Below are 23,296 nucleotides of genomic sequence, written 5' to 3'. Positions count from 1 at the left end.
TTGCTAACGCTATCCGGAGAACCTGTCACAGCTCAGGGTAAGTTAGACATCTACTAGGCTAATTCCAAGCAAGAGTTTTTAAGAGAGGAGATTCAGAATATATTAAACAGAAGCAGACAGCAGTCTCAGTGAAAAACGATGATATGAATCTCTTTCTAAGCCTAACCCATATCCTTCCCAGTCCAAAACACACAATATTTCCTTTGATGTCAACAACATAGTTTCAGGCATCTACACTCAACCAAACCTTAACCGCAACAGAGCCATTTTTGTTTAGCTATTTTGATAGCTATTCCTAATTTCATAGAATATGGAACGACAAAGCAACATATCTACCATACCATTTGGTGCTGAGGACTTAGTATGTTTTTGTTACAGCTGTTTCTGGCTTGTGATCCAATTCATTGTACCTGTTTCTCAGGTTAACAGTCATTCTGGACAATCATATGAGAATTACATTACATTTTCTCTAAAGGGAGTTACTTGTGGTATTATATTCAGTGGTTCAGTACTCGTGTTAAAATTACTAAACCAAGAATCAAGCCATCCACTCACCTGCAATAGAAAGCATTTGAGAATATACTACTCCAGTGTAGCATGGAGACCTTCAATTACAAAAATAAAGTGCAAACTGGCTTGCTCATCTGTCTTTATCCTCACAGGCCAGTTTCCTAGTAAGACAGCAAATTTTCTTTTATTTTTTAATCTTTTACTCAGTGAGTACAATCTTTAGAGAGAAAGAATATAGAAACAGATGAGCGGCTCTCACTTTCCCCCAGTGTATGCTTTAGTGGTTCAGATGAAGTCCATGTCAGTACCATTCATCTGGCTGCCACAATGTTAGAGCCCACCACTGACTGATCAATTGGAGTCCCTCAAGGAATCATACAGTCTTATAAGTGAAAGGCTACTGAAGTTATTAAATCCAGGGACAGCAGCAGCTGCAGCAGAGAGGCAGAGAGACTGGAGACATTGCAAAGAAAGTGTTGCTTGACACAATTACTCATTCTCTAGACACTTCCTAGAAATGTAATAAGGGATGTTCTTACACGTCATCAAAGAGCAATTGTAGTCATTCCTTTCATTGCACACAGTTTTCTGTCACTTATAATGTAGGGGGATGTATGCATTTTTCATCATGTTCTCACTGAAGTGTCCAATGTTTTTAATCTTTCTACATTTTTTCCCTCATGACCACCTTGATGATAACCCATTATTAGCTACAGTATCTGTATTTTGACACATTCTATACATATTTGTTTACTACACATAGAGAAAAAGACATTTAAAACCTCAGCTGTTCAATTCAGCTCTAATAAATGTTCATTTGTATGGTCTTTGTTGTAAAGTGGCTGACCGAACAAAGATTTTTTTCTTTTGGAAAGGATCGGTAACACTTTATTTTAAGGGGTCCTTGTTCCTGTGTATCTACCTAATTAATTACAGTGTAATTACCTATGTAACCGTATGTAATAACATGTACTTACATTGTAAATACATAGTGTATTTTGGTGTACTTACAGGTCCTTGTTACACTTGTAATAAGAAATGCTTGTGGCACAAGGCACTTACAGGTCCTTGTTACACTTGTAATAAGAAATGCTTGTGGCATTTCTTATTACAAGTGTAACAAGGACCTGTAAGTACACCAAAATACACTATGTATTTACAATGTAAGTACATGTTATTACATACGGTTACATAGGTAATTACACTGTAATTAATTAGGTAGATACACAGGAACAAGGACCCCTTAAAATAAAGTGTTACCAAAGGATCTTTTAAAAACACCATATCTCAAATATTTTGACACCCTTCTCTGACCTGTGGAATAATACGAAAAGGTAAAAAAGAAAAGAAGAAAAAATTCAAAACAGTCTCGGATTAGTATTCTGACCCATTATACCTAAAATGATTTTTGTCTTCTCATTCAAGTCACTCTATGAATTTCATTGAACCCAACAGGTCTGAAGGAATGTTGAAAATGGATTACAACTATTATTCAGTGTTTTTAATGTATTATCTGTATGTATGTATAATGTATAATGTCATAAGTGTTTGGTTGTCTGGTGCGTATATATGTATATGTTGCTTAGTGTCTGGTGGCGTTTTACATGTTGCTCAGTGTTGGTTGTATTCATGTGGCTCAGTGTTGTATGTTGATCAGTGACAGAGTGTGAAGATGAATTTCCCTATGGGACAATAAAGGCATTCTATTCTATTCTATTCTATCTTTGTTAAATGCATGAAGACTCATTACTTCTAATAGCAACATTATCTAATGACATAATATTAAATGTACATTGACACAAAAACCTGTGTCATTAAACAGGTAGTTTTGGTCAACACTTTTCTCTATTTTTTTTTTCTTTTCTTTTTTTTTTACAGAAATATCTGTTTGTTTTGGTTGTATTATGAGGTTTTCTTGAAATTTTGTCTGATATTGGTTAAACCATCTGTGGAGCTTCTGACCACTTGTAGCACTATCAGGAAGTATTTTGATTGGCCGGCCCCTTTCTCTATCTATCTTGCATCTCTGGTCATGCTCACAAGGACTTGCACAACATGGGCAGAGCAAATCCCTGACAGCGGCTAATTCTTCAAGGATATAAAAAGAACATTTTACTGAAAAAAATGAATCAAAGCAGCAAGACTGTGTTTTCAGAAAAATAAACTCTACAACCATCTGTAACGTTTGGTTCCGGCTGAATATTAAAAAATACCCTGGTCAAAACCTTAGCTTAATTGAGAGCTTTGAGTTGCCAAAACATTACCAGTTGCCAACTGGTACAAAAAGGAATAAAATCAAATGTACTGTACTAGGGGTGTAGGTTTTGCAGATATGTTTAGTAAAGTTTTACTCGTTTTAACAGAATCAATATCATTGTTTGCATTATATTATTTGCCAAAACTGGGGCTGCAAACTCCACAAGAACCTAAATTGCTCGCAGATCGCTTCAGATGAGGTTTTGACATTTAAAAAATATATTTCATTCATTCATTTTGGATGATTAGTTATAGAATTTTTTGCTTTGTTGTTAGATCGCTGGTTTCCTATAGCCTATACATCTTATATCTGCCTGAAACTGTGTTCTCTAAAAGCTCCATAGCTCTTCATGCCCAGATTCACCATGTCTGCGCTGGGCTCCATGGAGGCAGACAAAAGAGAAGCTGGAGATCCTCTACTCCCGTCTCTGGTCTCTCATCTGACATTCACACATGCTGGTTATCTGTCAAGCAGATGTCATATCTGCTCTAAACGGCTGACATCTCTGCTCTCCAACTGGATTCCCATGTTTTTCATCTTGAGCAGATTCCACTGATGCCTTTCAGAGCTGACTGATGGGCATGGTGTCATGAAGCAGAGGATTGGTTCAACTAAAAGGGGATGAGGGTCCCCAGGTAAACTGTACATTTCTGTAACAATGACAGAACCACAATGATCTGAACCGCAGACGGATCCGTCTTCATTAGATGGAGGAGACGACAGGTTGCGTTGAAAGTAGAGCAAGAAGCCAAGTCTGAAAATAAGGTTATAACAGTTTTGCCTAAAGTTGCTCGTTGCTGAGGATCAGACATGACTCTGCTCTAAATCAAACTGTCATGTAATTACATTAGCAATGCTGCTAACTGAGAGGTATATTTAAGCAGTTGCTCTAAATCAAACCTCACCCTGGAAAACAATATTATCTCGTTAGTGATGCGGCAGCCACCGGCACTGATCCCCTGTTGAATTGCTGGCCGCCTGAGGACACTATTAAAGGAGCATCTGACCTGTCCACCCACTGACAGCTCAATATAAATGTTCCCCTTTTTAATAGACCATCTTGCTGAAAAATATGTCGACAAACCTTTTAAAAAAGCCATTTCAGGAGAACTTCAATGGTTCCACCCATTACATTTTATGCTCCAGTCCATTCACATAAACTTGATGCTCAGCCTCGGTTGCTGTTTTTATGGTCCGATGTGGACACTCGGCACTGCACTTCATTCCTGGGGAGATGTGAGCCAGAAGGCGGAAAGTCATGGAGTGCAGCCGGAAGACGGAGGCAAGCAATTGATAGACTGCATTTTAGAAGCTTATATTTCACTTTATTCAGTCAGGATCCAGCCTCTAGTGAATAACTACCAGGCCGTAGCGTAGCATAACTTTAAAAGAAAAGAGGAAACTACCCAAGGCTGAATGGCTGACGAGTTCCCCTCCTACATCCTTCCAAGCATTGCCTGAATACAGATGAACACTCATAAATGTCTGTTAGGATTTAAATTATCAAACTGCATGGAAAAGAGGTTTCAGGGGACAGTTGTTAAGGCAAATGTGTTAAATTTACAATTGGGGACTGCAAATCTGTAATAGTAAGTACAGGGAATTAGCGTTTAGAGGGGACATTAAACTTTCTTGACATGTTCTCTGACATCTTGAAATAATACTATGTGCCAGTTTAGAGACAGATGTCGAGCTGTTGGAAAGCTGTCGCCCATCCCCCAGAAGGAAAAAGAAAATCCCCGAGATGAATTTAAGTTGATCATGACAAACATTTTACATTTGTCAAAGCAAGCTGTTTTGATTACACTTTGTATATCAGAACGGTACTGCACACAGAGATGAAGGAAATGAAAACATCTCACATGAATCAGCTATGATTTGAAATATAATAAAAGGATCAAATGACTTTGTGCAATGTCAAAGAAGCCATGGCACATATTCGCAGCTTAGAGCTCGTTGTTTCAATTTTCTTGCTCACAACTATCTGTTCCAATTGACTCTGACTGCTCTTACAGCATTCTGTTCAGCAGCAGCAGGCAGCTGTTTCTTGAAAAACCTTGAACACCCTACTGTATGCTACAATGCTCAGCAACAAGCAACAGCCAGAAAAAGTTAGCAACTGTTGAACATAATGGGAGGCACAGCAGCGAATACTTCCCGAAGATCCCTGGGAAAAACAAGCTGCGGGTGTCCTGCCACCGCTGCTCCATCAAGGCTGCACTGACGTACTGCTTCTCGGCGTGGTACGGCAGCTGCTCAGCAGCAGGCTGGAGAGCCCTTCACAGGGTCATCAATACCACCCAGAAGATCATTGACTGCTGACTGCCCTCTTTGGAGGACTTATGCAGCTCTTGCAGGCTCAGCAGAGCAGCCAACACACACAAAGACCCGTCCCCACCCTGGACATCATCTGTTTGACCTGCTGCTCTGGTCCAGGCTTCAGGTTCAGCATATTACGGACAAACAGGCTCAAGCGCAGCTTCTTCCCAGAGCCAGACAAGAACTGAACACTGATAAACACTGTCTGTTTGGGACCGGTGTGGCTACTTGACTATGTACTTGACAGAGCACTGCACAGAGGATTGCAGTGTGAATGTGTTGAAACATTTCTCATGCATCAATAATTAGGTAATCATATATTGAGGGAATACTACTATAAATAATCTGATCTGGAACGAGCTAGATGAGAGCTTGAAGGTGGAGACGTCCATCTCCATTTTCAAGAAAAAGCTAAAAATCAAACTGCTTAATTTATATATATAAGCTGCAACCATAGAGCATCTGATCCACAGTAAATTGAATGTAAATTTTATTGCTAACTGTTTTCACATTTACATGTTCTGAAAAAGCTCCTGTTGGTACGTAAGGGATCCATGTTGTCTAATGTCTGGTAATGTTGTATGCACTGTATTGTTAGTTTTGTATGTGCTGTATTGGTTTGTGTTGTATGTATCCAGGCTCCCTCAATAAGCTTTCGATAGCTTCAATGGGAGACCTGATTCACACGAAGTACGTTGTTGTGTGTGTGAATAAACATGATGATGATGAATGTTGATATTAGTACTGTATAGGTTCTCTGCCCCATCCCCTCCCACTCTCTCCCAACAACATCAAATCATATCTTTAAAATGAACTTAAGTTATCCTCAGGAGCACCATCCTCAAACAAGAAAGCCCTGATTAATAATTAATGCAAACAAAATTACTACTGTATACAATATATACTGTAGTACTTCAGTGCATTAGTGATACTTTATTAACTGTCATTATTTTAAAGACACTACTGCTACCGCACACACTGTCCACAAAATGTAACCTAACCTTGTCCTCTCTCTGGCTATTCTCATCACATCAGCATGTCAGTACACCAGCTTCAAAGGGTAATAATCATGTGAGTGTTGTATTCACAGCTTGTACATTGCTCCAAAGCAGCCATAGTAAATAAACTATTTCACTTCGCTTTTAAGAACATGTGCAAATATTTTATATCTTTAAAGATTTATTGTGCTGTGAAGGACGATGAGTATTTATTCACATTTTTCAGGATTGATTCATCACAGACTAGGGGCACATTGGGAAAAGAAATGTACATCTCTTTGTGTCTTCCAAACTTTTATGTATAAGTTTTTTTTTCCTGCTTGAACTCACTATAAACTCTGCAGGTGGATGTTGCTCTTTGAAGTCCATAATCCCCACGCACAACAGGAACCATCCAGACATCAGGTCGTAAATATCAAATAAGTCGGATAAGAGAGGGGCAGTTCAGTCCAGTATGATTCAGACTGAACTTGGAAACCCAACAAACTACCAGAGTATCAATTTAGATGCTTTTCCTTTTGGTCACCAGCTTTATATGAAAATGTTACTGGTTGGACTTACTTAAGATAAGGTACACTGCTGGACTTGATGGCAGTTGTGCTGTGATATGCAAGTATGTCCTTTGAATTTAAAAACCTGTCGTCCAGGTTTCGCTGAACAGAAATCCTTCAGCTACTGTATTCTTTGGTTGCAATAACACATCTCAGGCTAGCTGCACCTGTCCGCTTCTCTTCCTGCCTTGACTCAAACGTCCCTGCCTACTCCTTTTGAAACTATTAAAACTTTGGATACACTCCACAGTCATACAGAGTGTGTGCATGACACTTGAGAAAACAGACCATTTGTAAAGTGTTTAGTGTAACACAGCTCATCTTAAGCATAAACATGTACTATTCCAATAACCTACAGTGGCTCTTTCAACATGAACAGAACAGATTTTTTGCATCACCCACAGTTTTTTTTTTTTTACTTTAGCGGGGTATTTAGTGTGACTTCAGATGTAAACGAGCCCAGCCACAGTCACTTAATCAGATCTGAAACGTGACTGTTTGAACACATGTTGTCCCTTTAGTCTCACAAATGACTCATGTAAGAATAAAAGAAGGACTTTAGACATCAGTGAAAGAAAGGGAAGGCTGCACACTCATGAATTCCTGGATCAGGACTTTGATACAGTTCATGAAGAAGGATACAAACGAAAAATTGTCTGAGTGACATACTGTACAGTGCAAAGAAGAGGTGATTCATATAAATAAAAATTATATTAAAAAAAAAAGCTCAAGGCCCTCAACATGAACTCTGATATAAACTCTGCAGATACAGTAGGTCAGTGACAGTCATTAAAGGGCCTATTTAAGTTTTCTCTGCTGTTGAACATGGTTTTGTGTCAGGAGTGGGTGGTGGTGACTGTTGGTTGACATGAGTTTCAGTCATCACAAGAGGTCTAGTATGAGAAGGGCAGAGGCTAGGTTAGCGTGCTTCAATAGTAGAACATTGGTGTTAGTTTTCTGGAGGAGCTGTTGGTGAGTAAAGGCGTGAAGTTTGATGCTAAACTCAAAACATATGCTTATGGTCAAATAAACAAATGTTTTGTAAAAAATTATAAAGAAAATGTGAAAACAAAATCAATGTAAGATATAAAGGATTGGAGAGTAATGAACTGTGTGCTTATTAATTTGATTCAGCTGTCTCATACATGTTTTATATTTCTACTACTATACTATTAGTATTACTAATACATGCTTATGGCAGTTGTTTCAGTGACTTTCTACCCTCAAGAAGGCAATATCTGCCAAAACACTAATTAATGTGACTGAAAATTAAAGAAGTGTGTCAGAGTTATGAGTGTGCAGCTTCCTCGCTCTACCTTTAGCAACAATACGAGTGCATGGCAGCAATATGTTTGAAAGCTAAACTATTAAACTATTTCTCCTTATGATACATAAACTGTGATAAATTACTAATTTGAACGTTAATGTTACATGGCAGCATGAATCAAACAGCTTCTCATATAACACAGTCTGTGGAGCAGTGAATCACCACCACTAACAAATTAATCACCTCAAAAATTCTTCTGCACATTAAAATTTCAACAGTGCACAGAAACCCTGTGATAGAAAAAAAAGGCAATTTGAAAGGGACAGTTCCTCCTCATGCTAAGCTTCAACCAAGCATAGACCATTAACAGCAATACAATTGACTAACTTTAAAGGAGGTTGCTCTAATTGCTGGGTATGGGCAGGCTTTTAGTTTGTAAGACCCAATTACTGCCATGCTGTTAGCACTTCTCCACTAATTGCATTCATCAGCTCAAATCGTTATCACCGGGCTCTCCTTCGATTTCTATCAAAATGCAAAAATTTTCTTTGAGTTTCAAAATAGCTAGAGGTAACTCATAATGTGGTGAGGGAAAATGGTTTTACGTCTGAGCTGTAATTAAAGGAGGGATGGAGACTTAAAATTTAACTCTGAATTACTGTTCCAGTTCCAGACAGTATTTACTGGAAAACACTGATTAGATGTTAACTGGCTATTATGTGGACAGAGTATAGATACATAGATTAAGTAAGATTGTGTTTAATGTAGTGATTGACAGCTGATGAAATTGATCAGTGAGTTATATATGTATACTGTAGCTAAAGCATGGACACCCTATAGACACAACAAGAGTTGCTACATTTTGCTCCTGCATTTTTGGACCCATGTCTACGCCTTTTCCATGAAGGCCTCTGGTGAAGGGGACTTGACAGTGTCAGTTCAGTCAAGTCATATTTTATAGGACAGTAGAAAGAGACAGGAAGGTCATGGTGACAGAGAAGGGGTATGACTTGCAGCAAAGAGCTACCCATGGCTTTGTTTAAACCCAGTGGTCAGAGCAACACCTACATGATATGCGTTCTACCAGGAGCCACCACCACCAGCCAACATTACAATTAGCCCAATATCACTAATCATAATTATTTATGTAGATTTAAGGACAGATCCTCTGTCCCCAGACCCACTACTCTAAAAACAGTAGTATTCAGGAACCCTTTTTTAAAACCAGTGTGGCATGGCAATGCAGTGGTTAACACTCTCCCCCAAAGCAAGAAGATCCTCTCTGTGTGGTGTTTGCATGTTCTCCCTGTGCCTGAGTGGGTTCTGTTCAGGTTCACTGGCTTCCTCCCACAGTCGAAAGACGCACACATTCTGGTCATCAGTGACTATAAATGACCCTCTATAGGCGCGTTTCCACTGCAGGAACTTGGGGGTAATTTTATGGGGCCAGCCCTGTTGGTGCGTGTCTCCACTGCAGGAACCTCCCCCACAGGGCCGCTTACAGGAACTTTTACTGGGCCGAACGGAGTCCCTGCCTGGGGGTAGGTACTCTGCAGGATGTGACGCTAAGAGGAAGCCCCAAAATAAGATGCATTTTTATAACCCAACGTTACTAAAAACGGAAAATGGACGGAAAAAAGAGAGAATAACTCAGTAAAAGACGAGAGTGGCAGTAGGCCTGGTAAAAAAAAAGAAAAAAAGAGTGGTAAATAGGCGATCGCGGGATTACGTGACGATCAAGACGCCATTTTCTGTTTTTTTTAAGAAAGCGTCTATACTGACAGAAAAAACAACAACAAGAGCAGTAAAAAAAAAAACCAAAAAAACGCTGCACAATGACCACGCAATGATCGAAACTGTTGCACGTCGCCATCAGAGCAGTGGGTCCTGTCTGCAGTGGAGACACGGCCACTGAGAGGGCCGAGTGAGAGGACGGTTCCTGTAGAAGTTCCTACCCCCTCCCTTTACCAGGAACTCCTGCAGTGGAAACGCGGCTAATGTGTCAGACCTGTGATAGACATATCCGCGTGGACCTCCCCTCGTCCTGTGCCGCCTAGGTTTGGTTCTAGCTGTTCTTTAGTTGCACATGTGCACCCAGTCACTCTATTTCACATACAGTATACAGTCCACATGGTCATAAATTCTGAGCTGCTCACTTGTAGACAAGGGTCAATGATGAAATGAAATTTACTGTATGTCATGGACCCTTTATGACTAGATGGACACTGAAGATATAATTTGAGCTCAGGTCAAAGTTAAACAATGAAGTCAGTCTGATGGATGTTTGCAATAAATTATGGGATCAGCTTTGGCTAATCTGCAGGTCTGTTACACCTCCACTTGTGTTCTTGATTTCTTTGTATTAATGTCAATGCATTCCTATAGCTATTAGAAAATGACTTGTTGCAATGTTATAATTGTAGATAAGAATGACGGCCAGAATTAAAAAGATAAATTGAATGCAACTGGAATTTTTCATTTAAACTCTTTACTGTAGCAAATGTATGAAAAGGGTATTTTATCACCACAATATAAAAAAACAAACCAAGGAATCAGCTTTAATTTCAGAGCATGTGACCAAGACTATTAATATTCTCTTAACACGTACACAATATCCTTGCTGCTCTCTGTTGGCCACACAACTGCACACACAAAGGATACAACCAAGGCCACACGTAGCCACTCATGGCTCATCTATACAGCTGCCATTCAGATGCGTATAGCAGAGGACGTTTGATGGTTTTCTAATCTCAGGAGCTGCCACTTGGAGATGGGGCGATCTGACCCCTGTCATCCCCACAGTGCATCTCAAACAGCCCCGCATCTCCATCTCAATCTCCCTCTCCTCGCTATCTCCGTCCACCATTGTGTTGTCTACCTGCTCTCCAAATGTCAGGACAAATGCTCCACAGCAGCATCCCTGTGCATCCCCAGGGTGTGGGTGACCTGCACTGCCGCCGTTTGGTATAATGTCATGCTATCCCTGGGCAAGGGTTCCACAGTGACCTGCTGAGTGGAGTGTGCAGGCTGATGTATGCTGTAACACAACAACTGAGCTCCATATACAATATACTGCATTATATGGCTTTATTATTGGCCAGTAAATTAGAGGGACCCGAGCTCCTGATGAGAAATAATGAGGTACAAAACGTACAGCGTGGGTCCAGTTGGGCTGAATCAAAATCTTCCCCAAAATGTGTCTTCATTTAGACTCCTCGCCCTTAATTTATGTCAGTAATTAAAACGAAATGAGGCTCTAACTGACCTGTGAAACAGATGCAGTAAAACCAATGGTTTGCTTTGCAGTCAGGGACAATTTATCTGACACTTCTCACAGCCCCTCCACCACTCACTTTTAGTCTGTTTCTTTCTCTGGCAGTGACTGTTTCATGACTGATGCTAGATTAAGTTAAAAAATAATCACCTTGCACAGTAGAAAAAATAAGATGCCCCAAAACTGACAAGTCAAACCAACAACTGAATTCATCGATAAATAATTTTATTAGTTAGATTTAGATTAAATAATGAAAAAATAATTAGTGGTGTTTTTGTATTTTTATCTTTCACTAACTCAAATTACAATCATCATTATTATTTCTTTGGCACACAATTCAAATTCAGTATTTCTTATTTTGTAAATTCTTCTCATACTAACAAGATAGTGAAATGGCTGCATGCACATCTAGAGAGTTGATGTCTTAAGAGAACTAGCTGTGGCACCGACACTAAACCTATTGGCTGCTGGGACAAAAATAACGCCTTTAGCCTGAAAGCATTTTCCACACATATTTGACCCACCTTTATAAAAGAGACACTTGTCAAAACTATTTCTTAACTTATTAACTCTATTTTTAGTCCATGAAAGTTTAATATTAATTACTCTACTCTGAGTGCCTTGAAAAGTGAGCAAACCAGAAATACTGTAGGAGGAGGAAACATTTGGTCCGTGCGCTGGCTGAGCAGATTTCATTCAAGTGAGTGGGCGCCATCTTTGAGTGTGGTTGTTGTTTTCATTTATTTATTGAAAGGGACTGTGTGTACAGAGTTCCACAGATATATTACACCACTGATGTATTGCACCAGATGTAGCCCAAGGTTAATTGTCATCTGAAGTCTCTCCAGGTCACAACTAAACACACACGCAGAGGGACGGACTAAAGAAACTAGACAAACAAGACACACAACACAGAGTTAGACAGTACACTGTATCTCACACATCATAGTGGCAGCAGGTGGAGGATAAACAAATTAAAAGCATAATACAACCTTCACAATATTATCTTCATGTCCAAGTGCTATTTGTCCTCATCAAGCATCACAATGGAAGATGTGTCTTTTTGCACTTCAATTATTCGGACAATATGATTTATTAATGTCCTCAGTTATATTTTTGACTTGTCTGGGATTTCTCTTCTACATTGTGTCAGCTTTTGGACAGTAAATTAAATTAACAAAGCAGAACAAATAATGGTGTATAAAAGAAATACTTATTTTATTTAATAATCTAGTTTATTTACTCGAGCTGTGGAGAAGAAAACAGAACACAATGACTAACCCTGTTCAAGAGCTATTCCAAGTTGGATTATAACAAATTACATTATTTGGAATTTTAAAAATAATCGAATCCTTTACACAATACAATAAAAAAAGTATTCTGCTGCTGCCTGGTTTTCATCAGGACCCATCAAGCGTAAAAAGCTCGCCGCACATCTTAACGGCCTTTCTCCCTGCAGGCTGGCAAAGGGAAACAACTCCAGTGTATCTAGTAAGCATATTTCACTTTATAATATTTTATTAATGTGACACTACCTTAATATATCTTTTCTAAAAATTAAACTGACTGGGTAGGGAGGGGGGAAAGTTTCTTTTTGGATTCTGCTATTAATTTGGGCTCCGGAGAATCAGTTTGTTCCTAATATGAAACATTGAAAATGAGGAGGGGGGAAAAAAGTTAAAGCCAATTTACATAGAATACAAAAAAATCCCCTGAAGCATTAAAATCAGCCTGAGAATGAGCCATTAGAGTGCATCACACAGTTTTTAGAAAGTCTCTACCATAAGCAAATATGGAAATATTCCACTGAATTCAAATGAGAGCCAGTGCACAGTTTCATCTTATTAATAAGGCAGCATGGCCTCTTGTGTGTATGTGAATATAGAACAGGACCTTGATTTAAACCCAGCGTAAACCTGTGCTCCAAAGTCATTTTGATTCCAATTTGTGGAGCTATTCATGAGCCATGTGGCTTAATTCCTTACATTTAAAAATGTAACAGAGTTTACGACCTGTAAACGGCGCTGCTTAGAGTGTTTTCATCTCAAGAAGAGGGAAGTGCTGCCACACTGCATCAGTGGGAAATGTGTTTTTCACGCCTGTTTTCCTCTCTACCACATTTCAGCATTTGCCCTTGCAGACACTGACCAACACACCACAGAGAGTACTGTATGATTACTGCTTTTTAAATGAGACAAAGTGAGTTACTGAGAAGAAAAAAAAGAAGTACACAAGTATCTAAATAGCTGAGCAATGAGGCTCCCATTTGACCTGGTCACATCATCAGTCTAAATCCTATCGACGGGACCAAAACAAATTGTAGAGCCGAAAGGTACTTGTAATCGCACTCACTCTCTCTGGAATGCTCTCCTCCAGCACCCTCTCTCTCTCTCTCTTTCTCTCTCTCTCTATGTCTCTCTTTCTCTTTATCTCTCTCCCTCTCCACTCTTTCATGACTAGCTAATGAATGTAGATGGTGCTCTGGGGGATGCAGTGGTCTTATTACAGGGGTTATGTGTGCACGCTGTAAGCTCAGCGTGCTCCAGTCAGGCTATGGTGAAAGGTTCAATTGCTTTGGTGAAGCCCCCACCTCAATAAACAGAAGGGCTAAAGAGGTTTGTTTATTGGGCCCACCTTGACTTGACCTCCGCAGCTCAGGGACAGGCAGCGTGATTACCTCAGTGTCAGTGCAGCCTGGGGAGAACTGAGCCAGGCTACTTTTGTTGGCTCTCTCTCTCTCTCTCTCTGTCTCTCTGTCTCTCTCTCTCTTTCCCTCCCTCCCATAATAAATCATGGGAATGAGCGCACAAACCACCAGAGTGGGACAAATGCAAAACCAAAGCGAGAGTGATGTAAGCCTGGAGAATGGTTCATCCGGCATGTTTTCAGTCAAACATATGGGATTTACCACTGCACTGTCAGTCCACACTGTAATCATCAAATATATCCAGTAAATAGCTATTAAATACATTGATTAGATCATTACACCAGAAGGTGAAAAGTAAACACGAGGTGGATGATGCTGGAAATATGTGGACACCTCATCACAAAAATCAGCTCAAACGCTGCAGTGACAGATTTTCCACGAGGGTTTGGAGCCTGACTGGACGAATTTTCTCCTGCTCAGCTAGCGGAGCATTAGTGAGGTGCTACACTGATGTTAAGAGAAAAGGCCTTGGCTTGCAGTTGGGGTTGCAGTTCATCTGAAAGGTGTTGGGTGAGTCTGAGGTCAGAGCTCGACACAGGCAAGTCCAGTTCTTCTGTACTTAACATTTATGGACCTTGCACAGTCATTTTGAAGCAGGAGAGAATCTTTGATAAAACTGCTCTTTGTACACTGTATTACAAAACAGAAGAGCAGGGGAAAAAAAGGCATTTTAGACCCCATGCGAATGTTGGGACACAGGAAAAGAAAAATTAAATGGAGTGGTTCTCCCCAGGCAAATGAATTACAAGGAATGCAACAATAATGCAATAGTTACATACACTACAACATAATTCTTTGCTGGTGAGGTAAAAAACTTTATGCTGAGAGAGAATTAACTGCTGTCAGAGCTTCTTCCAAAGAGAAACACACCTCGACAAGGCCCATGCAATAATCCATTTTGTTCCATCTAGTGTGTCCTCTCTCCCTGTAGTCTGTCCTGTCGTGGCCCCAGATTTTGATACCCTCTCTAAGTCCTTTTGCTGGTCCCTGTGTTTTTGTTTTCGGCTAACACAGAGATGTTCCCCTCCAGCCAATGTGTGCTGTTTGTCCTCCAGTGGAGTAAGACTCATTATTCCAATGTGTAGTCACAGTTTGTACCGTTATGCCCAGGGATCAGGCCATCTCTCCATTAAGGGAAAATCGTTTTTGAAAGGTCTTGTCCCCAGCCAAAAACTCACACACAAAGCGATGCATGCACACACTTACTGTACTGTAGTGGTGCAATGTCAGGACAAGCAAGGCTAGGCGTTCTTGACCACTTGAGGCTTAAAATAAACATCAATTACAACAAAACTGAAGTGGAACGATATAATTATAATGTCCTTACATCTTACTGGAGTTCTGGAATAAGAGAGTAACGTCATCCATTGGTCAGGCGGAAAGTTGGTCACGTGCCTCCTGGTGGCAGGATATGGGTATTGTTAAAGTGCCCAAGGACTAACATTTCTGCATGGTTGGTGAACGAGTAAGTGCAGTATTTTCAATAATTTAAAGGGATACTTCACCCAAAATCGATAATTCACTTCAATTCCACTTACTGTCATGCCAAGGAAGGGTTCGGAGAAATGCTCCAATAACTATGCAGGGTGAGCGTCACTGGCAGCTAATGTCAAACATTCTTAAGATCATCATAAGAGTGATTTAAAGCCCTTATTCTTCAAAAGGCTACTACACATTTGATGTAACTACCACAAAAATCAGACTGCAGGGCTTCAATTTAAGCGTATTCTTTCAGTGGTGGAGGAAAATGATGGCTTCTGTCTGCCTATCTGCAACAGTCACTGCACACCGCTGCTTCACTGGCACCACTTTTTTCCCTGGGATGCTTGACTTGTGTTACTGCTACATTGCTGAATTCCCTTGTGCAAAAAACAAAGCCTCACAGTACATCTTTACCTTGCCGGTGAGCAGAGAGAGCGAGAAGGCTCAGCCAATTATCAGCTTCTTTTTACAAAGCAAGTGAAGAGAACTGAGGCCAGTGCATGAGACTGACCTGCACTGTAAAGAACTGCACTGTGCACGCTGCAGCAGTTTATTCTGGATACAGTCACAGACATAATTGTTATTTCTTACGATGCATTTTGATGATCCAGACATACAATTATGAAAGAGATGCTGAAACATACAGGGGGAAAGTTAATGAGAAATACACTGTCTTCATGAACAAAGTCTATTATTCAGCAAGACGCTCACTAAAGAAGAACATGTGAAAGAGTGTGTTTGTTTACTGTTCCTCTGAATGCCATTAATGCCCATGCAATTTCCACCCTGCTGGTGTGTTTGCCACAGTTTGATGCCACTGTTTCCCAAAAGCTCCCATTAAAAAAATAAAATAAAGTAAAAACTTTTTTTCTGGAGAAGACATTTTCTTTTACTTTTTATGAGCTATGGCTGCAATAGAGAAAACATAAAAAATAAAAAAAAAGATATCTGCACTTTTCTTTATTCCTAAGCTTCTACTGTGGAGCTGCAGATCGAAGTAGCAGTTTGTTATGAATGAAAAGTGTTTTATGAATTAAAGCAGCATGCTCATCCACCAATCCCTGAAGGAAACAGGGATACATATACATATACAGTACAGTACAGTGTCATACCTATGTGGCTTCTGTGTGACGATGCACTGGTCAGTTGTCCCCAGAGAGACACCATACAGATGGTCAGCAGCAACGCCCTTCTGCACATGCTCTGCAGGTCCCTCCGCATTCTGGAAAAGACAGACAGGAATCATCAGGCATTTCTGATCACATGAGGAGTCGGATGTGTCAGCTGGCTCACTTGGACTCAGGCCAACGAGCTCCCAAAGCTTTGACTTGGCTGTGAGAGGTGGTCAATTAGAGTAACTCCTGGAATCACAAAGCTCAGATCTACAGAGCTTTAACTGGACGCCTTGGCCGTGTTCAGGATTAGCCTAGCGCAACAGGGTTCCCCACGATGCTCGAAATGCAGGCTACATACTGCCAAGAAAATTCAAATAATTACCTCCACAGCCAAAACCAACAAATGACTTTGATCAAGGCCCAGACATGTCAGGATTTAAAACAAAGAAATTAAGCTGTGGAAATGCAGCAGTCGGTGGATTTGCCTATATGGGGAGCAGAGCAAATCTGTGCTAATTTTTGATGTGTCAAGTTACTGTGCGTTCACACCAAAAGCTTCCAAAGCGTCAAAAACGCTCGAGGGTGGGCGTCAGACAAGACAGCTCCCAAAACGGCAAATATTTTCAGCCGCTTTGGCCGCTCGTCAGGTGACTGACGTCAAAGTTCGATCGCGCTGGTCATTGGGGAGCCGAAATACAAAAAAAAAGGAAAAAAAGGCAGCCGACGGACATCTCTATTCTGACAGGCTGCCGCCGGTTGCCGCCGAACCGCGTCATAGCTCATTACCCTAAAGTTAACCACGGCTCAACTTCTCGTCTGGTGACGCTTTGGGCGCTTTGGAAGCTTTGGACGCTTTGGACGGCTTTGGAAGCGCGGCGACGCCTGTTGACGCTTTGGACGCTCAGTGTCGCCAGGCTCTCATTGAAAATGAATTGACTTCCGGCGTTTTTGACGCTGTGGAAGCTTTTGGTGTGAACGCACAGTTAGATTTTACTGAACTCTGACATGCAAATTCACACTGTGTGGACCAATGGCAAGCCGTCCTGACAGTGCTGACCTTTGAGGAAACAGATGCAGCAGTAGAAAAAGCTATCGTAACCTATTAGCTTTGTTACACAATCCAGCTGTTTTAACCTCCTCCGACAGAGAGGGGAATGGTTTTCAGACAGCAGTGACACAAGCCTCCATGCTCCCAACAGGGCCTCTGATTTTGATGAAACACTGTGACACCTACTGTCCTTTTAGCAACTGGACTCACAGGCTAGCTGTCAGTTTACGAGATCATTAGCGTGAAGAGCTTTCTCTCTCTTCTTCTACAACTCTTTGTTGAATTGAATTTTTTTTTTTAAAGGGACGCTCAGGTAACAAATGTTAAATGCTTGGGCTACATTTTCCTGAGTGGTTGGGCCAATATCTGTACAGTATGTGTATCTGGAAGTGAGTAAAGGCTATATTGGAAGTGGGTGTTTTTTTTTTGTTTTTTTTTGCTTTTATCACAACATTCACTGTTTCTAGAGAGTGAGAACAGATGGAGCCAAATTACAAAGAAACATTACATTAAAGGAAGTTAAGTAAATTCTGCTAATACAGAGGTCTTTAAAGCACCAAATTGATATACTATTGCTGTATAAATCATTATGAGATATATTTTCCACATTCTCACTTTCACTGTCTGACTTTTAATTAATGCCTCCTCCACCAGCGTAAGACAGTGATAGACATGGAGCCGGATGGAGCTGGACTACGCTTAAACACCAAGCCAAACTAAAAACTGCCACATGGCTCTAGACGTGGCTCCATCTGAGGAAACACTGCAGCTTCCTCAGCCTGATAATGACGAGGATGTTTGGACAGATCAATCTAGTTATTCGTGCCTTTCCCAATATATATATATATATATTTGGATTCGGGCACACTCCTACAGACTGGCATTTTAGCCATTGGTTAGTAGTGGCTACATTACCAAACTTGCAGCACTAAGTAAGGATCCTTAGTAAGTATTTTGCAGATTTCACAGTACATTTTTCTGTTGTGGACCTTACAGCCCTTTATTAAAGAGTATACCTTTAATAACATGCAGGGATTTGCGCTGTGTAAGCTTTCTTAAACAAAATAAATCAAACAAGTAACACAGTAGAGGCTGACTCAACAAAACGTTAGGCTGCTTTTGTATGTAATTATCATGCCATGTCCTGTATGTGTCGTCTGGCTACTTCTTGCAGACACATTCAGTGATAATTTTAGAAACTATAAACACACTGTAATTTATAATAGCAATTTGGTTTCAGAGACAGAGAACAAATGAAGTCTCTTTACGCTCTCTGTCTCCTCTCGCCCACTTGCTGTCATCCTGCTACCTGGGAGGTGAGTAATGCTGTTTGTGTGGTCTGTCTTAATGTGCTCTGCTCAGTAATCTTCTTGTACTTTCAGAGGGCTGTTGTTCAGTAATTCTCTCCATCTCCATCTGAGAGGCCCGTGGAGAGAGAGAACAAGCAATGCAATCAGTAGCTCATCTTACTGCCAACAGAACTGGCCTCCTCTCTCGTGAGGAAGCAGTCGCAAATCACAGCTCTGCTTTGAACTCTGTTCCAGTGTAGTCAGTCAAATTAGTAAAATGCTTGGTTTTATGCATAGAGATCAATTCTTGCTTATCTGGCAGAGACTTGCATGTGAGGGAAATGTTTTGCTGCGACTGCCTTTGTACTGACAGCCAGAGCTGGGTAAGATCTTAACAGGAGGCTCGAATTCTGTACAGTCTCAGACAGCTGACGCAACCAGGATGTTATGCGCACAGGCACAGTGTCTGTAACATCACACGCAGATTCATGAAGGGACCATTTGAAGCCCAGGGTTTACATTTACACTCATTGCCACTCGGTGACGTGTCAAATCTGAATAATCCAGCTCTAGGTAAAAAGGGTTAGCGCCTGGATGGACCTGGGGTGAGGCGAGGTGAAAAAGCAGCGATCATGAGAGCTGACTGTGATAGGCTGAGACACCTGTCAATCAAGACAAAGTTTGCTGTACATAAGCCCCAATATGAAAAAAAAAATCAAGTTTCAAAACAAACACAAGGCAACATAGAGACATTTAGATGACATGTTGATGCTGTTGTAAATGTAACAACAAATTGATTTAGTCATGAGAGAGGTTTGGCATGTACATCTAAAAGGGTTTTCTAACTTTTTGAGTTTTTGACCAGTGGTAGCACTATTGAGTATTGTTTTTAGCATCTGACGCCCCCCCACATGAGGAAGCACATATGCTTGGATGCAAGACAGCCAGCCAGACAGCGCACAGTTAGATGCCAACAGTGCAGGTTTCAGATTCACCTAAAAACCTGCTTCCAGGGAAAAAACTAAACTTTATTGTAAACCTCAAGGACAAACTCAATGTCTTCTGGCAAGAATGTAAACATACTGTTACTTTGTAGGTCTACGAAGCACACCACAAAGTACCTTTACCGTGTGGAGGCCTTAAAGGACTCCATTGTGCAGGCATTGTCTGATGTGAGTGGCTTCTGCAGACTATAACGTTACAGAGGAGATACACACTGCTGCTTCCAGTGTAACTGAAGTGGCTGAAGTGATCTTTTAGTTTGTTCATCAGGGCCTGACCAGTTAAATTAACTCCCACTGAGCTGGAGAACTAATTTCCACCTGCAGCCACTGTCGTTTGGTTCCATACCAACACACCGCCCCCAACACCAAATAAGATGAACAGGTAACTTGATTAAAAAAAGATTTTTTCACTTTGGCAGAGCAAAGACAGAGCACAGCTGCAAATACACTACAACTTCTAATGTGAGTCGTGCTTTGGAAACTCAAGACCCAGTTCAATAGCTCCACTTCACTTTCAGTTTATTACCTTTAATTTCCTCCACTTCTGTTTATTTTATAAAGGACATATTAAACCCACATTAAATATTTTAGCCCCAGTCCATGGTCTTATTTTTTACTTATTTGCAGTTAGCTTACACTGATAAGAAGACGAGAGAAAACTAATAAATCTCTCTGACAGCTGAACTCCAGAAATAATTGGAATTTGAGTGCACGCTGTCCTGCTTGCTGAAAATGAAATGTCTGGCATTTAGTCTGTGAGTGTTTATAGATTTTTGGTTTGGACAGTAGCATGTCTGCTTTTATTTCTTAAGTAGATTTAAATGCACTCTGAGCATAATTCTTCAATTGCCATCCTGTGTCTGGTCGTGTTCAGTGTTCAGGTGGCTTGTTGGAGCAGGTTAACAGGGAAATTATTCCACCTGATGGATGTGACACTGAGACCAGGTGGCTCATCACAAAATGGCCCAATCGGGGAAAACCTATTTAGGCACAGGTTAAGTCTGGGTTTTACATGCAGGAGGCAACACCTACAGATTTAGTGAGGTGACCACATATTCTCCAAACTGTCAACCCTTTGCCTCCTCACAGAAATTAGCATTAAATTATCACACAGTAACAACTTATCCAACCCTACATGTAAGGTCTGAGTGTAGATAAGATGACAAGAACTACAGCATGGAAGCATTAGTGAAGGCAGTTCAGGCCACATTGTGCCTGTTTCAGTAAACCTAGATACTCATACTCAGCTTCATTTGTTTACCCCCAAATTATTCTCTGGTGCCAGTTTAGATGTGACCATGTTTCTGTTTAGGCAACTAACTGAAATGACTGGGGACTAGGCCTGCATCATATCAGCAAAATATGTGATGTTGCAATGATATGACTTGCGATAAATAAACAAATATCCAGGTGTGCATATCTATCTATCTATCTATCTATCTATCTATCTATCTTGCTAACTGAAAACAACTCAATACACTGTAGTACATATAGTATGTCAGGCCTGTGGTTGCGCTGTAACATTGCCACACAGAGATAATAAAAATGGAGAAGAGGAGTGGAAAGCTTTCACGCTGTAAACATACTCCAAACATTATAAGTCGACTAAACAGTTTAAGTTGTGCCAGTACAAATATGCCGATCAATGCTGCATGGACGTGTTTCAGGCACGCTATCTGTGGGACCCAATGGAAGTCCGCCATTGTTGTTACAGTACGTTACATCTAGCGATGTCACTCAGGTTACACTTACGAGGTATACGAGTGTGAAGGCAATGGCATGGCGCCAAATAAAACGTACTCATCACATTTCTGGCAACCTTTTGAGATGTTTTTATCATGCATGATGATACTGCGATGACGACGAAAATAAGATCAGTCAGCCGGCCCTATTGGGGACCAATGGTGGCACTGTGGAAAACCTGAAAACTTACTAACACACAATACTGTGTTGTTTTGATTGCATGGGGAAAATAAATATCAAATTGATATATTATACCTCTACAGCCCTTTGTGGTTTGAATATTTCCACTTGCCCTGAGGGTGTCTGTAAATATTAAACACAAAATAACCTAATCTTGTAAGTCAATCACTAACTTTTTATTTTCAGTTTTTTAAGGCAATCCACTTTGTAATTTCAGAGTAACCAGGTGGTACTGAAGAGATATCTTGCTGTGCTGTTAGCAACTTTTGTATTATATAGCAAACAGTGAAATAATACCCTTCCTCTACCTTTGTTATCGTCACAGCTGCTAATTGAGGAGAGATCCTCTCTGATTACACACTAATGGACAGAAAAAGAACAATCAACACACATGTGCACACGCAAGCTTTCACACAACAAAACACCCACCCCCGAGCACCCATTCCCCAGTAGCAGCAGTGAGTCAATGGGGCTGATACGACAGAGGAGTGTGTTTACAGCTGATACATGACAAAGAGTGGACGAGCTCGAGGTGGCTGCTGTGGTTAGAGGGCAAAACAAAATGCGGTGTTGTGTTTTATGTTAGGCGTTTTTGTTTACCTCTTATCTAAATGTGACACACTGCCGGTTGTGTAGGCCTACCAGCAGTCATGCCCCGGGCCAAGCCTTCCCTCAGTTGCATAAACAGCTATAATAGAAGAACATCAAGTGTGCTGAGACTTAGAACAGCAACTGAACTGAAGGTTTAATTCAGCTGGACGGATGTGCTGACACCTTTTTTCTGTTGTTGACAGGTCAAAGAGGAAACTAGGGGATGTGTGAACACAACAGTGGATGTTGCAGTAATATTATACATCATATAACAATCAGACTTCATATATTTGACCTGATAGGACAGTCTCTATATGTTGTTGAAATAATATCAATCCTTGGTATGTTTGTTGATCCCTTTCGTTTATTACAGTGGCGTAGCCAGAAAAAAGACATTGGGTGTGCACCTGCAAAGACTGGGTGTGCCAAATTTATTTTCAACAAACTGAGCATTACACCTCCATAAATATTCAAAAGAATTCCAACATTATATGTTGTGTGCGTTCTCATCAGTAATAACAAACCATGTGTTATTCGCTGTCAGCAAGCCATAGGCCTTTAACTAGCATCAGACACAGACTGCACATAATAACTTTAACAGTCGCATCATGGCAAGCCGTACTGTATGATCATACTTATCTTCTAATCTATAGGCTATGCAACGCTGAGTAAAAAAAAACTGCTTAGTAACTGCTCTTATAGTCAACAGTACAACAGGTCTAAACATTCACACATATGACGTGCTCAAATAAATGAATAACAAAGTCATAAAAAAACACACTTTTGCGTGTCTGGTTAGCGCACGCACAATGGTGATCTAAATGACAACACGCGCAAACCGCAGTATTTAAATGAGGGTTTTGCGCGTAATCGTTTCCGCCATGGAGAGTGTGGACAGAGAGCTGGATGGATACAAACGCAGAATAAAAATTTGATCCGACGCATTAATAGAGAGAGGGAC

General features: G+C 40.6%; 1 protein-coding gene across 1 annotated transcript in view; it reads right to left on the bottom strand.

The window, feature by feature from the left end:
• tafa3a (TAFA chemokine like family member 3a) overlaps window positions 1-16,589 on the bottom strand; it is a 41,507-nt gene extending 24,918 nt beyond the window's left edge. The window contains exon 1 of the mRNA XM_085777034.1: window positions 16,478-16,589. Coding sequence (XP_085633160.1) covers window positions 16,478-16,586 — 109 coding nt within the window. The 5' untranslated portion in view covers window positions 16,587-16,589. The remainder of the gene's footprint in view (window positions 1-16,477) is intronic.
• Between the last annotated feature and the right edge of the window lie 6,707 nt (window positions 16,590-23,296).

The sequence above is a fragment of the Trachurus japonicus genome, chromosome 5 (assembly GCF_045865225.1).
Source record: "Trachurus japonicus isolate A0001 chromosome 5, Traja_1.0".
NCBI lineage: Eukaryota > Metazoa > Chordata > Actinopteri > Carangiformes > Carangidae > Trachurus > Trachurus japonicus.
The sequence above is the reverse complement of the archived record's forward strand: the minus strand, read 5'-3'. Positions and strand labels throughout refer to the sequence as shown.